The sequence below is a fragment of the Oryctolagus cuniculus genome, chromosome 14 (assembly GCF_964237555.1).
Source record: "Oryctolagus cuniculus chromosome 14, mOryCun1.1, whole genome shotgun sequence".
In the NCBI taxonomy this organism is placed as follows: domain Eukaryota; kingdom Metazoa; phylum Chordata; class Mammalia; order Lagomorpha; family Leporidae; genus Oryctolagus; species Oryctolagus cuniculus.
Window position 1 is genome coordinate 57674765 of NC_091445.1, and position 19791 is coordinate 57694555.

The 19791-nt window shown below is 43.6% G+C and overlaps 1 protein-coding gene across 4 annotated transcripts in view; it reads right to left on the minus strand.

The window, feature by feature from the left end:
* Window positions 1–19791, minus strand: part of DROSHA (drosha ribonuclease III) — a 135207-nt gene that overhangs the window by 57744 nt on the left and 57672 nt on the right. For 3 of the 4 annotated variants that reach the window (XM_008262091.4, XM_008262093.4, XM_002714097.5), the window contains 4 exons: window positions 14348–14517; window positions 8254–8378; window positions 6612–6711; window positions 5055–5162 (listed from right to left, as the gene is read on the minus strand). In XM_008262091.4, the coding sequence (XP_008260313.2) occupies window positions 5055–5162; window positions 6612–6711; window positions 8254–8378; window positions 14348–14517 (503 nt within the window). The remainder of the gene's footprint in view (window positions 1–5054; window positions 5163–6611; window positions 6712–8253; window positions 8379–14347; window positions 14518–19791) is intronic. The other variant, XM_008262092.4, reaches the window with a different exon arrangement.

Below are 19791 nucleotides of genomic sequence, written 5' to 3' on the forward strand. Positions count from 1 at the left end.
CCTGGCTCCTGGCTTCAGATCGGCGCAGCGCACCGGCCACAGCACGCTGGCCGTAGCAGCCATTTGGGGGGTTAACCAACGGAAGGAAGATCTTTCTCTCTGTCTCTCTCTCTCACTGTCTAACTCTGCCTGTCAAAAAAAAAAAAAAAAAAAGCCACAAACTATATTCAATATTATTATTAAAATCTTTATGGCAAGAATAACGAGGGCCAAATAAGGCTAAAGTAAACAATAAAAAAAGTGAACATGGATGACTGTTAACATGGTAGGCAGCCACTGGCATAGAAGAGGACTATATTCACAAAGAATGTAAAGACTACCTGATTCTAGAAATGAGACTGAAAACAGCCTCTACAACATATTCATAGAGGTTTATTTATTTATTTTATTTATTTATTTATTTTTTGACAGGCAGAGTGGACAGTGAGAGAGAGAGAAAGGTCTTCGTTGGTTCACCCTCCAATGGCCGCCACGGCCGGCGTGCTGCAGCCGGCACACCGCACTGATCCAATGGCAGGAGCCAGGTACTTATCCTGGTCTCCCATGGGGTACAGGGCCCAAGCACTTGGGCCATCCTCCACTGCACTCCCTGGACACAGCAGAGAGCTGGCCTGGAAGAGGGGCAACCGGGACAGAATCCGGCGCCCCGACCGGGATTAGAACCCGGTGTGCCAGCGCCGCAAGGCGGAGGATTAGCCTAGTGAGCCGCGGCGCCGGCCGGCTTCATACAGGTTTAGTAATTAATACTACTTGCTAGAAAATTTCATCTGGAGAGAACGCCTTTGTTGCCCCCTACTGTTTACCCAAGGAATTTTAAGATTAAAAAAATTCAAGCAAAACATTTGACTAACCTCTGTAATTTAAGGACAACTGTTCAGGACCTTTATATCACACAAATAAAACACCACATAAAGATTCCAATAAGGGTGCTAGGAAGCAGTGAGTTAAGCCACTGCTTGGGATGCCCACATCCTATTTCAGAATGTCAGTTCGAATCCCAGCTCCCCCACTTCTAATTCAGCTTCCTGCCAATGCATGTGGCAGACAGCAGATAATAACCCAAGTATTTGGGTTCCTATTACATGGCAAAACCAGATGGAGCCCCTGGCTCCTGGCTTCAGCTTAGCCCTGGCCATTGTGGGCATTTGGGAGTAAACTAGTGGGTAGAAGATCTCTCCATCTGTACCAATGGAATAAAGGATTTAACTGGTTTCACTGTAGAGCCCAGGGCTTGTATGATCATGTTGTTTACTTACTCCTGCACTCTTAAAATGAATTACCACCTTAAAACTATCTGGAAGGGCTGGTGTTGTACAGCAGGTTAAGCTGCAGTGCAGGTTCTCATAAGGATACCAACTCGAGTCCCGGCTGCTAAACTTCCAATCCAGTCCCTACTAACGCAGCAGAGAAAGCAGCAGAAGACGGTCCAAGCGCCTGGGACCCTGCACCCACATGGGAAGCAAGGATGAAGCTCCTGGCAACTGTATTCATCCTGGCCCAGCCCTGGCCATTGTAACAATTTGGGGAATAAACCAGCAGATGGAAGCGTGCTCACTCGCTCTCCCTCCCCCACCCCCATAATTCTTTCAAATAAATAAATCTTTTTTAAAATTTATTTATTTATTTGAAAGTCAGAGTTACACAGAGAAGGAGAGGCAGAGAAAGAGAGAGGTCTTCCATCCCCTGGTTCATTCCCCAATTGGCCGCCATGGTCAGAGCTGTGCAGATCTGAAGCCAGGAGCCAGGAGCTTCTTCCAGGTCTCCCACATGGGCACAGGGACCCAAGCACCTGAGCCATCTTCTACTGCTTTCCCAGGCCATAGCAGAGAGCTGGATCGGAAGCAGAGCAGCCAGGACTCAAACTGGCAACTATATGGGATGCCAACAATGCAGGCAGCAGCTTTTATGCACTATGGTACAGCACTGGCCCCCAAATAAATAAATCTTTAAAAAAAATCTAGGCCAGCGCCACGGCTCACTAGGCTAATCCTCCGCCTTGCGGCGCTGGCACACCAGGTTCTAGTCCCGGTCGGGGCGCCGGATTCTGTCCCGGTTGCCCCTCTTCCAGGTCAGCTCTCTGCTGTGGCCAGGGAGTGCAGTGGAGGATGGCCCAAGTACTTGGGCCCTGCACCCCATGGGAGACCAGGATAAGTACCTGACTCCTGCCATTGGATCAGTGCGGTGCGCCGGCCGCAGCACGCCAGCCGCGGCAGCCATTGGAGGATGAACCAACAGCAAAAGGAAGACCTTTCTCTCTTTCTCTCTCTCTTTCACTGTCCACTCTGCCTGTCAAAAATAAATAAATAAATAAAAATAAAAAAAAATCTAGAACAGGGAAGACTATAAATAAATATAATCAAAATTTTCATTGTAAAAATATTCATTTTGAGTAGAAAGTCAGTAACATTAATTTACCCTTGTTATTCTCCTATATCATTTTACCTTACTTTAGGTTTCTGAATTTAAAATTTTAACTGAGATTAGCCTTTGACATAGTGGTTAAGATGCTGCTTGGATACCTGCATTGCACACTGGAGTGCCTGCTTTGAGTCCCAGCTCCTCTGCTTCCAATTCAGCCTCCTGATAATATGCACCCTGGGAGGCAGCAGATGATGGATCAAGTACATGGGTCCCTGCCACCCATATTGGAGAAACAGACAGAGCTCCAGGTTCCTGGCTTTGGTTTGGCCCAACCCAAGCTGTCAAGGGCATTTGGGAACTGAACCAGTGGAAGGAAGATCTCTCACTCTCCCTTTCAAATAAAATGAAAAATAAGTAAAAATTTTAAAAATAAAACTTGAGCTAAATTGCTCCAATAAAGGTTGCATTCTATATGTCAATGCTTTAAGTTCAGTGTACTTAATAATTTACTTTCACAATGCCAAGAATATCCAGTGATGATAAAATAATAGAATATATCAAAGTGAACAGATCCTTCATCTGTTCACTTCAAGTTGTCAGCCACAGAATGCTTGGCAATGATTTGATTTTGGTCACCAAAACACAGGTCTACGTTTTGAATCGTCTGCCCCCGCAGCTTCACTGCCAGCGTGCTCAGACGTCTTTTCTTCCACTTCTGTCAACGCGCTTTTTTGCCAAACCATAAAGCAATTCCTTCGGTATTCAGTATATGAACTCAAGGCAGCAATTTACATTCTTTATCAAGTCAATTACATGTGAGGGTGATTCTACTGAAATCTTCAAAAGACCTGCAGCAAGCGGGCCGGAGAAGGGCAGCACAGCCCCTAAACAGACGGCAGCTCTCCCCGGAAGAGCGAGAGCTTCGCAGAGGGAGCAGCATCCACCTTTGCAGGGGCTTCATCAGGACCCATTCGCCCTCACCAGTCAGTCAAGGGGACTAAGCTGTTTTGCTGATCACCCTCCAAACAGAATGCAGAACACAACAGAGAGAGGGACAGATAACTTAGTCTTCCAGCTGCCTCTAATCCAGCTCAGGAGCCACAGAGTGAAAGGGCTGCAACACACAAAACTGTACTGGAAGAGATCATTTAGCGCCTCTATTCGTTTTACCAAAAGAAAGGCAGGAAAAAGTGCTCAATGTTTGGGGAAAAAAAAAAACAACAAACGTGTTCAATGGAACAACTGCCTTAGGCACTGCTACGTAAGATGGAAGAGAAATCAAAGAAAGCGGAATATGCTCTACACACCTATCACCCATCAATCAAACAGTTACTCTTTAGCTTTTATAAATTAGGGTTCCATGAGGTTTTGTTTCTCACAGTTAAGCAAAAACATGAGTTTTAAAACCATCAAACTACAAATCTCTAAGGTCCCTTCCAGTTCTTAAAGCTCCACAATTTTGTGACCTCTGAAACCATCAACCCTGTCTCATCGCTAAGATACCAGATTTTGAGCAGACTGTCTAGCACTCTGCTCATTGTTCTTTGACACAATGTTGGTTTTGTAGAAACACTAGCAACCAGGAAAACTACGTAACATGGCTTCAGATAGCCATGAGGAGAAATACCCACAGCTCACATCAGACAACTGCCCAAATAACTGAGGACTTGGTGGATGCAGCTGGCCATCTCTGTAGATTATTCTCAAACTACTTAGCGGTACTGCATCCACAGCCATTCATTTTAATGTGGAAACTGTTAGCTCTGCATATCACTTTGGAAATGAATTGTATGGCAATCGTTTCACTTACAGGATTAAATTCCACTGTTCAATACAATAAGTATCAACTTTGACTTTTTTAAAAATCATTCTGATGACATGAACAGACAGAAGTTACCAGACTTATTACAACACATGCTATCCATAAGAACAGGTCACTGGAAGCCTGGAAATATTCTTCCAAAAGGTTGACTACAGCCAATAGCCAACTGCATTACCTGTCCCAGCCTGTGTCCTCATTTCATGATTGCTAATTCCCATGTAGTGCAACCAATTTCACTGATGACAAAAGAACCAACTGGGAAGCAAAGAATATACTCTTTTGGGGGGATATTCTAATCTGGTATAAATTCCATCCAAAAGAAAAACAAAAATGCTTATCAACGAGTCAGTGATATGAAGCTGAAATGTTTCTCTACTGAGTAAACCCAAGGAAAAAACAATGTCATTTGGCTCAAATACGCAATGAACACTGATTCTGTTCATTAACTCCTTCAGTTCTCTGCAATATGAATCGGACTCATCGCCCTGGAAAGTTCGTACACATCATCCTCAGTACATCCTCGTACACACCATCCTATCTGTGTGGCTGCTGCATTCTCTCTCTGATTGGAGCACCTATCCCGATGCTGCACACAGGCAGGCACATCTGGGGGACAGACTTGTCTTCACCCACAATGCAGAGAATTTAATTACCAAGTAAGCTGCTCCCCTTACACACACACACACACACACACACACAACCAAGTAACAAAAACAAAACTCAAATGACAGAAAACAATTTATGGCTGGTGATCCATTTAGTTTCAAGGTAGCGAGTTCCACAGGAACTTCTCAATTAGGAAGATCTCAGTGCCAGATGCCTTTTGGAAGATGAGATACATGGGCATAACTGAGTTCAGAAGTGTCATCACCTGACAGACATCAGAACGGATGCCAGTTTTCCAGAATCCTTGGCTACTGAGCTCCACTGTTACTTCTCGCCTCATTGTATTCTTCTGGCGTATTTTCTGGAGTGCTTCCTAGAAGAGAACTCATTATGATGAGTAACGTGTCAGTTGCAAAACAATATTAAGCCCAACATCCAGCAGCAGATTTAAAAGTTGGATTCATCCAATATCACCATTATATTTTGGTACTCAAAGCTCTTCATGCAAAATTATAATATTTTACTTGAAATGAAGGCCTGGATGTGCATAGCCTTGGGTGTAAGGCAGAATTTCCTGTTAACTAAATATGAAAAAAAAAACTAAATCAAATCTACCATTCTGGCATGTTCAAACATTCTGGCATGTCCTTTCGCTGCTAAGAGAAATGAAATGTGGTGTTTGGGATTTAAAATCAGCATGTAAAAATCGTATTTTTATCAAGCCTCATGTTACCATTTACAACTAAGACAGACAATTAACCTGCAATCCATAATTCAAAATGCTGCCTTCTGATTTGCAAACCCTTACAAAAATCCTTGCTATAAGGGCACATCTTACTGAAAAAGAAAATCTAAAATTTCACTTGTGAGACAGAATCAACAAATTAACCATTCCCTTTCACTCTCCTTCAAATAATTATTTAAAAAATCATACATACGTGTCTTTGCAATTTTTAACAATCTCACAGGAATTCACAATAACAACAGGAACCACCACCATCTCCACCTTCACTTAACCATTGATGAGTGCCTCCTACAGGCAAACACCACCGGAGTGACGCCAAGTGGAGTATGGCAGATGTCCATACAGCCACTTCTGTCTTGTGTACATCAACAGAGGAGCAGCTCAATTAGTCTTGCAACGTTAGTTCTCTCCTATGTAAGGAGGCTGACTGGCTCAAGTCACAGTTAGTGACAAAGCTGCAGTTTAAATACCCTTCCCATCTTCAAAGCCTTGCCCTTATATTACCACAGGTGCAACTTCACTCAAATCTAAGTTGATAATGAATCCATTCACTCTTAAAATTAAAATAAAAACATAAAAAAATTTAAAAATTTTAAAAATCAGTATATTAATAAGGGAAAGGGAGTGAAGTATGATTTTTTTAAGAAGTGTTTTTCTGGGGCCAGCATTATGCTACAAGCAGGTAAAACTGTCCTTACGATGCCAACATCCCATATGATTGTCAGTTCATTTACCAATTCTGATCCAGCACCCTGCTAATGGCATGGAAAAAGCAGCGGAATATGGTGCTCAAGCCCCTGCCACCCATGTAGGAGACCCAGATGAAGCTCCTCAGCCTAGCTCAGCCCTAGCCATTGCAGCCACTTGAGGAGTGAACCAGCAGATAGAAGACCTCTTTCTCCCTGTATCTCCCTCTTTCTCGCTTTATCTCCCTCTCTCTGTGACTTTCAAATAAATAAGTAAATCTTTAAACAAACAAAAAGTGTTTTTTCATCTTACTTTAGAAGTAGAATGCAATGCAACAATATAGAAATGAACCTGACCACTAACCACCAAGGAACAAGGCCCAGTACCAACCTCCCTCTGTGCCAGCTTCTGTTTGTCAGTTTGTTTGACTTTGGGACTATTTGCGAGGAGGTGGCGAAGTTTCACATAGCTCTTCCACAGTTTCTGGTACCTATGGGAGAAGACAGACAAGCAGACACCTCAGGTAAAGAGAAGGCAAATCTAAAGTGCAGTGAAGCCAGCTATTTTATTAGGCTTGCTTGACCATAGATCACATTCTTTTGAATATCCTTAGAGGCAGCAAACCTTTCTAAGGAAAGATATAATTTTGGTGTTGAGGGTCAGGACAGCCAAGAGGCATCACGAACCTGGTGATTACATTCATTGTTGCTTATTTTGGTTAAACTTGAGATGTGACTCTATTGATGAATCTCCAGAAAGAATCCCAAAGAAAACATACACAAACTTATTCTAATCAAAGGAAAAATGTCCCTTCTCTCACTGCTACTTCTTTCAAAGTGACAGATTTTATTTAGATATAAAGTATTCCCTTAGTTGGAAAAAAAGCCCCTTCTTTAATTGGAATATTGCTGGGCGTAGAGCATAATAGAAAACCCTTCTTGTGCCAAGAAGGGTCAAGAAGCTTCCATTTCTCCACTGAAGAGGGGAAAAGTCAAATGGTATTCACCAATCTGCATTTACTGTAACAAACAACAAACAAAAAAGTGTCCTGGAAGAAGAGAACAGGCAGTCCTTTACCTCAGCCCTGCCGTCTGAGAGGTGAAGAGAGCCTGATCCCATTCTACTAACATTTTTCTCGTTAAGAAGGGACTCTCACAAGATTTGCTGTTCTAATGAAACTGCTCCTTTCTTGGTCTTAACTGGATTTCTCCTGTTTTGATAACATTTTTTTAGAGAATGGAGGAAAGAAAGAAGTACTTACACAGTGCCTGGTTCACTGCTTCATACTTTTATCCAAAGGGGAAAAAAAAAGAACAAAACCCTTTAGCCTCTTCTAGTATATGTCAGCCAGAACTGTATTTATGAACTGAAAATCTCCCAATCCCTTTTCTCCCATTATGAATCCTTCTTTTTTTAAAAAAAATTAAGAAACTCTTTGTTTAACAAGGTAGAAAAATCCAAACACTCCTGAATATAATGGTACTATCTCCATTCCCACATGTCCTCATTTTACCCCAGAAAAACACTATCATTCTAGCTGGAAAAAAAAAAATGTGGCATGTGACATCAATTCTAAGAGTCAGAAGTCATGGCTCCTATGTCCAATACGACCCTTGACTCTACATGGGATCTTGAGCTCTTTCTCAAATGCCCCTAAAAATAAAACTCTGCATAAATTCAGCAGTGCTAGGAACCAATATGATGCTACTTTCCTCTAGAAGGCACTGGAAAAATAAAAATAACAATAATAATTATTATAGTGACAAGGAGTTCCTTAAAGTTTAAAAACATTCAGGACACATGCTGACCAATGGTGCCAAGAATAATCTACTGAATAGTAACTTCTGGCAAATATGTATGTAAAATCATTGTGCAGAGCGACCAAAACATGTTTGACTTGGTAATCTGAATTTGGATACATGGCTCATTTCAGGTCTTAAATTTTAAAAAGGAAAATGTCCACCAAAGGGTGTTAATTCAACTGTTAGTAGAAGGTGAAATTGGCTAAGACAAACACTGAGAAATATCTTACTGTGGGTCTCCTGCATAACTCAACTGTGCAGGGCGTATCCCAAAGTGGACGATAATCGGAAAAGTAATCACATCAGGGTTGAACTGCTCACGATCCAGTTGATCGATGCGGACAGAACTTGGTTTCTAGAGAGAAAAATCAAAACCATTTATTCCCATAAGTATCTTGAATATTGACTTTAACCTAAGTAGAGAAGAAATTAATAGGGTTTACTTGTAGGAAAGCCTTGTCCCCAAAGGGAAAATGTCATTTAAAATCCTTTAATCATGGTGGCTATACTATATTAAAACTCTAATGTCATCGCTGTACATGAGTCTATGCCATTTGGCATAACGAACAATGACTTTGTCCTTTTTTGCAATCCACATAGAAACCTTTTAAAATTAAACTTTTAAAAGGACACCTAGTCAGATGTAAGTTTCCCTTAACCTCTCCAAAGACACAGAGGAAAATTCCACATCCCAGGAAAGAGATGTGCGACCTTACTCTACTTTAATTCCACATGTCAACTGATGGCTTACTTCTACTTAGGATGCACAGACAGATGCCTCTATCAGGAAAAATTTTCCCATTGGTTTCAGTGTACCTTGTGTGTATTCCTTTAATTCTACACCTTTAAATTAGAAGGTATGGCAGTACAAAAGCCATGTAGTTAAGATTCTCTTACGTCCACATAGGACACTTTAGTATTTTAACAGAAAGCCTCATATTCTTTTTTGTTTTTTGCTTCATGTCTAATAAAGGAAAAAATAAAGTGTTGGTTCTTTTCTGAAGTATTTGTGGTATGTTGTTCATCCTAAAAGCTTAAAATGGTGAGAAGATAGTAAAATCATGGCAAATATGTTTTAGAAGCTTTCTTGCTTGTAACCAACTCTCTGGGCAGTCCTTAATTACACTTAATTCTTATAAGTACATTGAGGGTCCTAGGCTCAGCTGCTTAAGAAGCTACAGCTACAGACTGATTCACATAGAGGTCAGTAGGTTTCATTCTGTCCCACAACATCACCCAACAACTAAAGTCTAGCTGGAGGCCTGTGTTGTCCAGGACAGAGGGGTTTCAATGCAAAAACTAGAAAAAGCCTTCAACAACTGAGATAAAGTGGTCACCAGACAGATCTACAACCACAGCCTCAATCAGCCATCTGACAAATAAAAGCAGCTAACAGAGGAAAGATTTGTGTAAATCCATTCACATTAGTTTAAAAACCCAAACTTGGGGCAGTGCTGTGGTGTAGTAGGCTAAGCCTCCACCTGAAGCGTCAACATCAGTTCATTTCCCAGCTGCTGCTCTTCCAATCCAGCTCTCAGCTATGGCCTGGGAAAGCAGTAAAAGATGGCCCAAGTCCTTGGGCCCCTGCACCCTTGTGGGAGACCCAGAAGAAGCTCCTGGCTCCTGGCTCCAGATCAGCCCAGCTCTGGCCACTGCAGCCATTTGGGAAGCGAACCAATGGATAGAAGATCTTTCTTGGGCCAGTGCTGTGGTGTAGCGGGTAAAGCTACTTCCTGCAGTACCAGCATCCCATAGAGGTGCTGGTTTGAGACCCAGCTGCTCCACTTCCTATCCAGCCCTCTGCTATGGCCTGGGAAAACAGTAGAAGATGGCCCAAGTCCTTGGGCCCCTGCACCCATGTGGGAGACCCGGAAGAAGCTCCTGGCTCCTTGGCTTTGGATTGGCACAGCTCCAGCCCCTGTGGCCAATTAGGGAGTGAACCAGCAGATGGAAGATCTCTCTGTCTCTCTCTGCCTCTCCTCTTTGTAACTCTTTCAAATAAATAAATATATCTTTAAAAAAAAAAAAAAAAGACCTTTCTGTCTCTCCTTCTGTCTGTATGTAACTCTACCTCTCAAATAAAGAAAGAAAATCTTTAAGCTCTTAAAGAATATTTAAATGTCACTTAATACTCAAAATTTCATTAGCATCTTGAAAAGTTGACCTCTGTTCCCAAAAATAATAACTGGAGAAGATTTTGTTCACAGGTAACCTAAAATAAAATTACTTAAATGCCTATCAATAAATAGTAGCAACATATGGTTTAGGTCTAAGAATTGTTTTTGTTCGTAGTTTGTACATAAAAGTAACAGGATACATTAAAAACATTCTACTTTTCAAAAGTTTATTTGAAAGGCAGAGAGACAGAGATCTTTCATCTGCTGATTCACTCTCCAAATGCCCACAACAGCCAGGGCTGGATCAGGAGCTGGGAAATCAATCTGGGTCTTCCACATGGGTGGCAAAGACCCACATACTCTGAGTCATCGCCTGCTTCCTGCAAGGGTGCACATTATTAGGAAGTGAGGATTGGAAGCAGAGCTGGGAATCGCTCCCATGCCCTTCAATATGGGATGCAGGTTTTCCAACTTAACCACTACACTACCCACTCCTAGGACACACTTTTTTAAAAGAGAATTGTGTCATCAAAGAATGCTGCTGTATTCTTCATGCTTCTGTGATTTTTAAGCACTATACTGTGGTATTGATAGAAGAAACAGTGATCTGAAATGTCTCCATTATCTCTGAATTTATGAGTGAGGCAGGGAATGAAGTAAGTTCCAGACTCTGACCAGACCCTACAACATCTATCATACCATCTTTGTGTAAGAATAAAAAACATTCTCACTAATGACCAAAGCATTCCATGACAAAGTGCTTAGGGATGAAGATTAATTTGTAAGTTGTGCAGCAATAAAGTATTTAATGTGACCATAATGGCTTGAAAGATTTAATAAATTTCCCAATATTCCTGCTGTTAGACAATCTTTCAAAGCAAGTTGGACAATCTTTCAAAACAGAGAATGAAATGTAATATTGTGTCTACCTTCCCTGATGGGTAACTTGTACACTTCTCAAAAGGATGTAAGGAAAGGATGTTTTCATGAATTTTTAGAACTTCTCCCTTCTTTAAATATACCTTTGGATAAATACTAAAACAGAATTAACTTCAATACGTTCCTAACACCCAAGTTCACCTTCCCTAATCTGTTTCTCACTATAAACCTTTCCTCCTGACTAATCTGGCTCCACCACTATCTTCAAAACTGACCTTACAGCTTCTCAAGGATATACACTTAACCACACCACTAAATTTTACACATCGTCTACTCCTCAAGCTCAGAGTGTATACAAAGCATCTCTGGGAGGCCTGGCCCAGTGATCTCTCCTAAAATGCTAGACTTAACTGACTGGTCCCCTGCACTCACCACAGACTCCTTTTGTATGTTTATGCTTTGGGTTTTTACCTGGGCAAATATCTTTTATAACACAGAAACTTCATTAGCACATGCCTTACAATGCGGTCCCTGCAGGAAAGATCATGGTGAGAGGGGAATGACAACTACACCAAAGGCAATAAACAAGCAATGCGAGGATCAGAAGCACTTGTGGATTTTTTTTTCAAACTGCAGTTTCTTGGGCCCTTTGCCTGGAGCCCATGAGAAGGGATAGGTCAGAGCATCCTTGGTTTTTGTTGAAAACTCTATCTGATTCTAGAATTTCAAGAATGTTTATGCCATGGAAGGAAGCCAAGAGAGAACATGCTCCCAAAGTATCCAGTGTAGAACCTGAGACCCTTCCAAAGGAACAAGCAAGAACAACAACATGTCTACCACCATCACCCCGTCTTCTCACCCAGCTCTAAATATGCAACTGTTTATAGAGGAAAGATAAAATTTAGTCTTACCCTCATAGTGTTACTCCTCATAGACTTCTTTTAAAGTCATGTTAAAAATTACAGTAAAATTGCATAATTTTTCAATTACACTAAAATTTGTATATTTCTAGTTTTTAAACTAGTTTCATGTTTAAACATTTTTATTAAAACATTTCACCTTCTGGATTTTTTTTTTTTTTTTTTTTTTGACAGGCAGAGTGGACAGTGAGAGAGAGAGACAGAGAGAAAGGTCTTCCTTTGCCGTTGGTTCACCCTCCAATGGCCGCCGCTGCAGCCGGCGCACCGCGCTGATCCTATGGCAGGAGCCAGGATCCAGGTGCTTTTCCTGGTCTCCCATGGGGTGCAGGGCCCAAGCACCTGGGCCATCCTCCACTGCACTCCCTGGCCACAGCAGAGAGCTGGCCTGGAAGAGGGGCAACCGGGACAGAATCCGGCGCCCCAACCGGGACTAGAACCCGGTGTGCCGGCGCCGCAAGGTGGAGGATTAGCCTATTGAGCCACGGCGCCGGCACCTTCTGGATTTATTTAAAATAATCAGGATTAACTGGAATGTTTTATTTGCAAATGGCAACATTTTATCTGTGCAGATGTTACTGTCATGTGACAAAAAGTTGATCCAGAGTTTGTGTTTTATGATTCAAGGCTATTAAGCAGTTGGCAACTTCTTAAAAAACAACAGCTTTGTTTAAATAAATTACCCTGCTTTTGCAGAATTCTACTCTGGTAAGATGCCAATATATAAGATGCCAATATAATTTATGAAATAACATATTTTTGAGAAAAAAAGAATATGAAGAAAATGTTCTGTTTTATGAGTAGTTATCTTTTAATTGTTAAAAATATTTTTGTTTCAAAAATTAACATTAGAAGCTAATTTTTAAAAATAAATTTTTAAGAAGTCAACAAGAAAAATAGTAAACATTTGTAATTATGGCAAAGGTTTGATTAAAAAAATAGTACACACAAGAAAATCAGACAAATAATATTAATAGGCAATTAAAAAGAAAACATGAGGGGCAAGCATGTGGCACAGTAGGTTAAGCCTCTGCCTACAATGCCAGCATCCCATAACAGAATGTCAATTAGAGTCCCAGTTCCTTCACTTCCAATCCAGCTCCCTGTTAATGCACCTGGGACAGCAGTGGAAAATGGCACAAGCACTTATGCCTCTCCCATCCATGTGGGAGACCAGACGAAGTTCCAGGTTCCTGACTTTGGCCTGTCTCAGCCCTGGCCATTATGGCCATTTGAGGAGTGAACCAACAGATGGAAGATCTTTCTGCCTCTCCCCTATCACTTTTTTTAAATAAATAAAAACATGAATGTTCAATAAGCATTTATTTAAAATATCAGTTTAGGGCCTGGAGCTGTTGAGCAGCCGGCTAACGCCCTGGCCTAAGGCACCAGCATCCCATATGGGCACCAGTTCAAGACCCAGCTGCTCCATTTTTGATCCAGCTCTCTGCTATGGCCTGGGAGGGCAGTGGAAGATGGCCCCAGTCCTTCGGCCCCTGCACCCGTGTGGGAGGCCCAGAGGAGACTCTTGGCTCCGGATCGGCGCAGCTCTAGCCATTACGGTCAATTGGGGAGTAAGCCATCAGATGGAGGACCTCTCTCTCTCTCTCTCTCTCTCTACCTCTTTTCTATGTAACTCTTTCAAATAAATAAATAAATATCAGTTTATACTAGAAACCAAAGTAAGTACATATCTGGACTACATAATTTTGTTTTCTATCAAATTGTTTTTTCTTGACTCTGGTATAAACAGCATGGAGAAATAGGTACTCTCTAATATGCCTAGTAAGACTAAAAATTCTACAACCTTTCTGAAGGCAACTGAAACAGGTATGCAAATCCTTAAAAATGTTCCTAACTCTAGGCAGAATGAATCCACTGGTAAATATGTCTAAATTGTAATACTTGTTTTACTAATTTTGCTTCCAAGTCCTCAAAGACACAAAGCAAGGGGAACTTAAAGCGTTTAGGATGGGGGCCAGCACTGTGTAAGTTAAGTCTCTGCCTGTGGCACCTGTGGGACCTGTGGCACCACCATCCCTTATGGGAGCTGGTTCATGTCCCAGATGCTCCATTTCCAACCCAGCTTACTGTTAATGTGCCTGAGAAACAGGAAGCTGGCCCAAGTGCTTGAACCCCTGCACCTGCATGGGAAACCAAGAAGCTCCTGGCTCCTGGCTTTGGATGGGCCCAAGACAGCTGTTGCAGCTATTTAGGGAATGAACCAGTGGATGGAAGACCTCTCTCTCTCTCTCTCTCTCTCTCTGCCCCTCCCTCTCTGTAACTCTGCCTCTCAAATAAATAAATAAATCTCTTAAAAAATGTGTGTGTGTGTGTGTGTGTGTGTAGAACGTGCTGTTACTGTTTCTATGAAGCATTCAGCATCTGAGTGTACAAACTCCAGAATGTACCGTGCCGGGGTTGGTGACAATCATGCCTTTGCACTCTTCTGCATATTTCTGCCACTCCAGTTCCTCCCACTGAAGCATATTGGCAATCTCCTCTTCGGGCACCAGGGCCTTGCTGCACCGCAGGAGGTAGAGGAGAATCTGGTGCATGGACAGCACTTCCTTTCCTCCATCTTGGGTGGGAGTGGAGAGGGAGAAGAAACAAGGCTACTCAATAAACAGCAAATCATCAGCTGAGTAAAGAAAAACAAGACAAGGAGGGGGAAGAGCACAAATAAACAGGTACTATCACAGTTACATCACTTAACCAGCTGATGTAAATGATAATACGAAAGCCATTCGTTTCATTGATGAACAGTGCTCATAAACCATCTCATTTACTAAAATGGCAACAACAACATTACAAATGATAAAAGGCTCCATTTGTGAGGTATGAATATAAAAAAGGGTACCTGCCTAAATAAATTTAAAGCCACCTAGCATAAAGAACCACAGTTTATGATATACAGAGCCATGTTATGTCTTAAATATTTTATCATTTTTTTCTAGGGAAACAGATGAAAGCTCTTTAGAAGTGATGTTACTGTCTTAAGGAAATTCTAAGCTTTTATGAGATATTTATGTTTGTTTTCAATAAGCCATTGCTGCATTATGGTCTAATTTTTTGGTGCTAATGTGCTGCACCTGCCATGATGAATAGAGCTAAGAATCCTATACTAATATCATGGCAGATCATTATGGAGTTAGTACATGGAAAAAATACCAAGCGTTCTGAGGCTTACAAAAGCATATATTTCCAAGTACAGAGGACAAAAACATTAAAAGGCATAATTAAAGTACCTTGGAAAAAGCCAATTAATCTGGTACTTGATGAATCACAGAAATCCATCTAATGTGGGAATTAATGTAGCATTCACAGGCTTCAGTTTTCTCTGTAGGGTCAGCCTTTTGACCAACACATGAGCAACCACTTTATACCACCTTCCTTTACCTACTTCCACCCAAAGGAAGGACATGAGCCCTAAGGTTAAAAGGACAATCACTGTCCTTTCCCAGATCCCCTCATTTCCTGGGAAAGTAAGAGCACCAACAGCACAGGATGGTGGGGACGGAACGGCACAGAAGACAGTTTCCTGTCTAGGTCAGAGGAATTAATGGCATGCAAGAGTTTGGGTTACTAGAAAACAGGAGAAAAAAGACTTTAACACAGGTTGTTGCTATGGGCTAAGATCCTGGACAGGACAACACATCTAGGAAAACAGAAATTAAAGATCTAATTTCCTTTCCAGCTGCATTTCTCCACCTCAGATGCTGCTCTGGAACTGGGCTGCTATACAGACACTGTATACTCAGGCATGCACGCATTCATTAATCCAGACAGTCACTCATTCATTCAACAAGTATTTACTGAGCACCTGTGACACAGCAGGCGCTGTTGAGAAAGACCAGGGGAAACAGCAATGATCCAAACAGCCCTGCCTTCCTTGAGCTCACATTCCAGTGGAGAAAGAGACAATCAAAAACAAGCAAATAATAGATCTGGCTAAGTGCTATGATGAGGAGTCAAACTGGGCAAGAGACAAACATCTCTGAAGAGGTGCAAGGGGAGCAAACCTGATAGGGGCAAGGGAGATCACTGTGGGGAGCAATCCGGACTGGACTAAGTTACTGGAATTAAGACTTATTCTATGCATCTGCTCCCCCACAATATGGCGCTGGGAGAGAAGAAAACAGCTTCTACACAGCTGCCTCCAGTTCAGCTAATAAACTGTAGGACTTGCTCCTGACTGGAGGAGAGCAGCGTACTCGGTGTGTGGGCAGCCGAGTTAGGATTGGCGGAGGAGGACTATAAAGGAGGAGAGAGACGGCATGCACCAGGAACATCTAAGGGGAACATCTAAGGGAACACCTGTGCAGCCCCCCCAGAAAGCCGGCCGGCGGTGTGCCGCTCCCCTGCGGAAGTGGGGAATGTGGCCAGGGGGAACCGCCCTTCCACGGAGGTGGAAGGGACAGTAGCCAACCCGGGAAGAACCAGCAGCAAACCCGGGGAGGGCCGAGCAGACGAAAGAACAGCGCAGGGTCCTGTGTCGTTCCTCCACGAAGAGGGGGAGCGACATAATGGTGCCGTGACTCGGATAGGAAACCTAGGACGGAAAGCAAACTTAGGAGGGAAGAAACGGGAAGAACTGGGAAAATATCGGAGAGAGAGACTAGCAAACAGCCTAGGGAAAATATCGGAGAGAGAGACTAGCAAACAGCCTAGGGAAAAGCCGGACGAAAAAGGTGCCGGAAGAAGCTATTGAAAGCCTAGGCATAGACTCAGATACGGACTACGGGGGGAAGCTGGGAGAAATCTTTAAGGTCGAAAGCGAAAGTGAAAGCTAGAACAAACAGATTCGGACGCGGACTGTGGGGAGAGGCCAGGAGAAATGAGGGAGGAGTATTGTTGGAGGAAAGCTTGGGGAAACATACCGGGTAGAGAAAAATGTTAGGGAAATTGAAGCCGCAGGGGGCAGGCCGAGGCGGATACGAAAGCCACTTTGGGATTCTCAAGTTAGCCCGGGAATAGGGGGCGAAAAGTTGAAACCAGAAGCTGAAACGTAAGCCAGATTGGGATCCGTCTGATTAGCCCGGGGAGCAAAGGACGGGAAGCCAAACCGTGGGGCGGAGACGTAAGCTGGGTTGAATTCGCCAGGCTAGCCCGGGGAACTTAGATTGAATGCTAGTGGCGGACACGTAAGCTACGCTGTGTGACTCGCGGAGGCTGCCGCGCGCAGACAGAGCGTGTGGGGCTCAAGTACATAGGAAACGCAGGGTTGGCGCAAGGCCGTGGTTCAGACGCGAAAGGGTTAAGTGCGAGACCGCGGAGTGTGCACGCAAAGCCGAGCCGCGCAGATGAGAGAGGCGCTGGCTGAAGCGGCGCAGAGCCGGGAAGCTGCAGGGATAAGAGAAATAGAAGTTTAGAAGCAAAGTGAGAGAAATAGGAATGCTGGAAGATAGAAGTAAAATGGGAGAAATAGGAATGCCCGGGGATAGAGAAATAGAGAAATAGAAAGGCCTCCCTACAACACTGCAATGAGAGAGCTTGGATTCGGTCTGCCTGATTAAGTGAGGCGATGAGCACCTGCGGGCAGCTAGCAGCTTATGCGCTGCAGGTCACCGAAGACAGGCACGAATTAACATCAGTAAGGCCTCCCCCACAATACGGCAATGAGAAGGCTTGGATTCGGTTTGCCTGATTGTTAGGGCTTGTAAGCCCCTGCGGGCAGAGCAGAGCATGAGCCGCAGGTCACCGAACACAGGCACGCATCAGCGCCTAAAAACCTCCTCACAACATGGTGAAGAGAGGACCCGGATTCGGTTTGCCTGATTGATAGGACTTGTAAGAACCTGTGGCAACTCTAGCAAGTAGAGCAGAGTGTGTGCCGCGGGACACCGAAGACAGGCGCGTATCAACGCCAAAAATAAAAAGAAAGGGGGATCTGTGGGGAGCAATCCGGACTGGACTAAGTTACTGGAATTAAGACTTATTCTATGCATCTGCTCCCCCACAATATGGCGCTGGGAGAGAAGAAAACAGCTTCTACACAGCTGCCTCCAGTTCAGCTAATAAACTGTAGGACTTGCTCCTGATTGGAGGAGAGCAGCGTACTCGGCGTGTGGGCAGCCGAGTTAGGATTGGCGGAGGAGGACTATAAAGGAGGAGAGAGACGGCATGCACCAGGAACATCTAAGGGGAACATCTAAGGGAACACCTGTGCAGCCCCCCCAGAAAGCCGGCCGGCGGTGTGCCACTCCCCTGCGGAAGTGGGGAATGTGGCCGGGGGAACCGCCCTTCCACGGAGGTGGAAGGGATAGTAGCCAACCCGGGAAGAACCAGCAGCAAACCCGGGGAGGGCCGAGCAGACGAAAGAACAGCGCAGGGTCCTGTGTCGTTCCTCCACGAAGAGGGGGAGCGACAATCACCATGTACTTACCTCGGGGAGGAGTGCCCCAGGTCGAAGAAATGGCACAAACATTAAGGCAAGGGGACTGGTATGTTGAGGAACTGCCAAGAGGTCAGTGTGGGTGGGGTGAGGTGGAAAGGAGGGAGAGATGAGCAGCAGGGAAGCCAGATCTTGCAAAGATCCACAGTTTGTTAAGAGTTCTGGATTTTATACCAAGGCGGAGCATGTTTTTCATCACTCTATGTCAGGCACTCTGAATGGTCCCATTTTACAATCATGGGGAATTTACATCAGGGGGGGAAAAACCTACAAGCTCTGCACCCTCAAGCAACATGTGGGGGTGGGGCACTGTGGCATAGAGAGTAAAGCCACCTCCTCCAGTGTCAGCATCCCACATGGGCACCGGTTCAAGTCCTGGTTGCTCCACTTCCAATCCAGCTCTCTGCTATGGCCTGCGAAAGCAGTGGAAGATGGCCCAAGTCCTTGGGGCCCTGCACCCGCATGGGATACCCAGAAGAAGCTCGTGGCTCCTGGCTTTGGATTGGTGCAGTTCTGGCTGCTGTGGCCAATTAGGGAGTGAATCAGTGGATGGAAGGCCTCTCTCAATCTCTGCATAACTCTTTCAAATAAATAAATAAATCTTAAAAAAAAATAGAAGCATGTAGGTTAATGATGATTAATCATAATAGTTCCTAGAAGAATCTTTGCAGATAACACTCTAAAAATAAAGTTCTCTGAATCAAAAGTACTAAACCCTTGTAAAAAGTTCAGAAGTGACACAAGAAGTGACCAAGTCAAAAAGTGCAATCACCTCACATGAGGTGGGCTCTGCCTACTGATTTCGATTATTGTTCACAGCAGTGAAATTTTTTTAAACTTCACTACAAAGCATCTGCCTTAAACCCAAGTCACCTTTAATTAGCAAACTTCCAGGGTGGTGTGAACTAAGTATCTACGTTCCCCCAAATTCATCTATTCATATCCTAATCCCCAAGGTGATGATATCAGGAAGTATGGCCTTAGTGGGGTAATTGTCATGAGGGTGGAGCCCCCATGAAATGGCCCTTACACAAGAGGCCAGAGAGAACTTGCTTCCTGTGTGAGAAGACAATGAGATGACTGTGAGACAAGAGGGGGGCCCTCACCAAGAACCACGCTGGCACCCTGACCTCAGACTTCAGTCTCGAGACCTGTGAGAAACAAAGGTCTGCTGGTTAAGCCAACCACTCCATGGTGTTTTTTTTAGAACAGTACAAACTAAGATCCAGGGTTAGGAGCATAATTTTCAGAGTCAGTCACAAAATCCAGTTCAGTCCACCTGCATGTGATGTGATGGAGGAATCAAGGATGTTCCTCTCTTTGCTAAAGACCCAGCAAATCCATAATGTCTGTCTCAGTAATCTCTAATCTTCCAGGGGACCTAAGGAAGCAGCTGGACAAGCGAAGTTCTGAAGCAAGCGTATGCTGTCTGGATACAGCATGTGTGGCACAGAGCAGCAA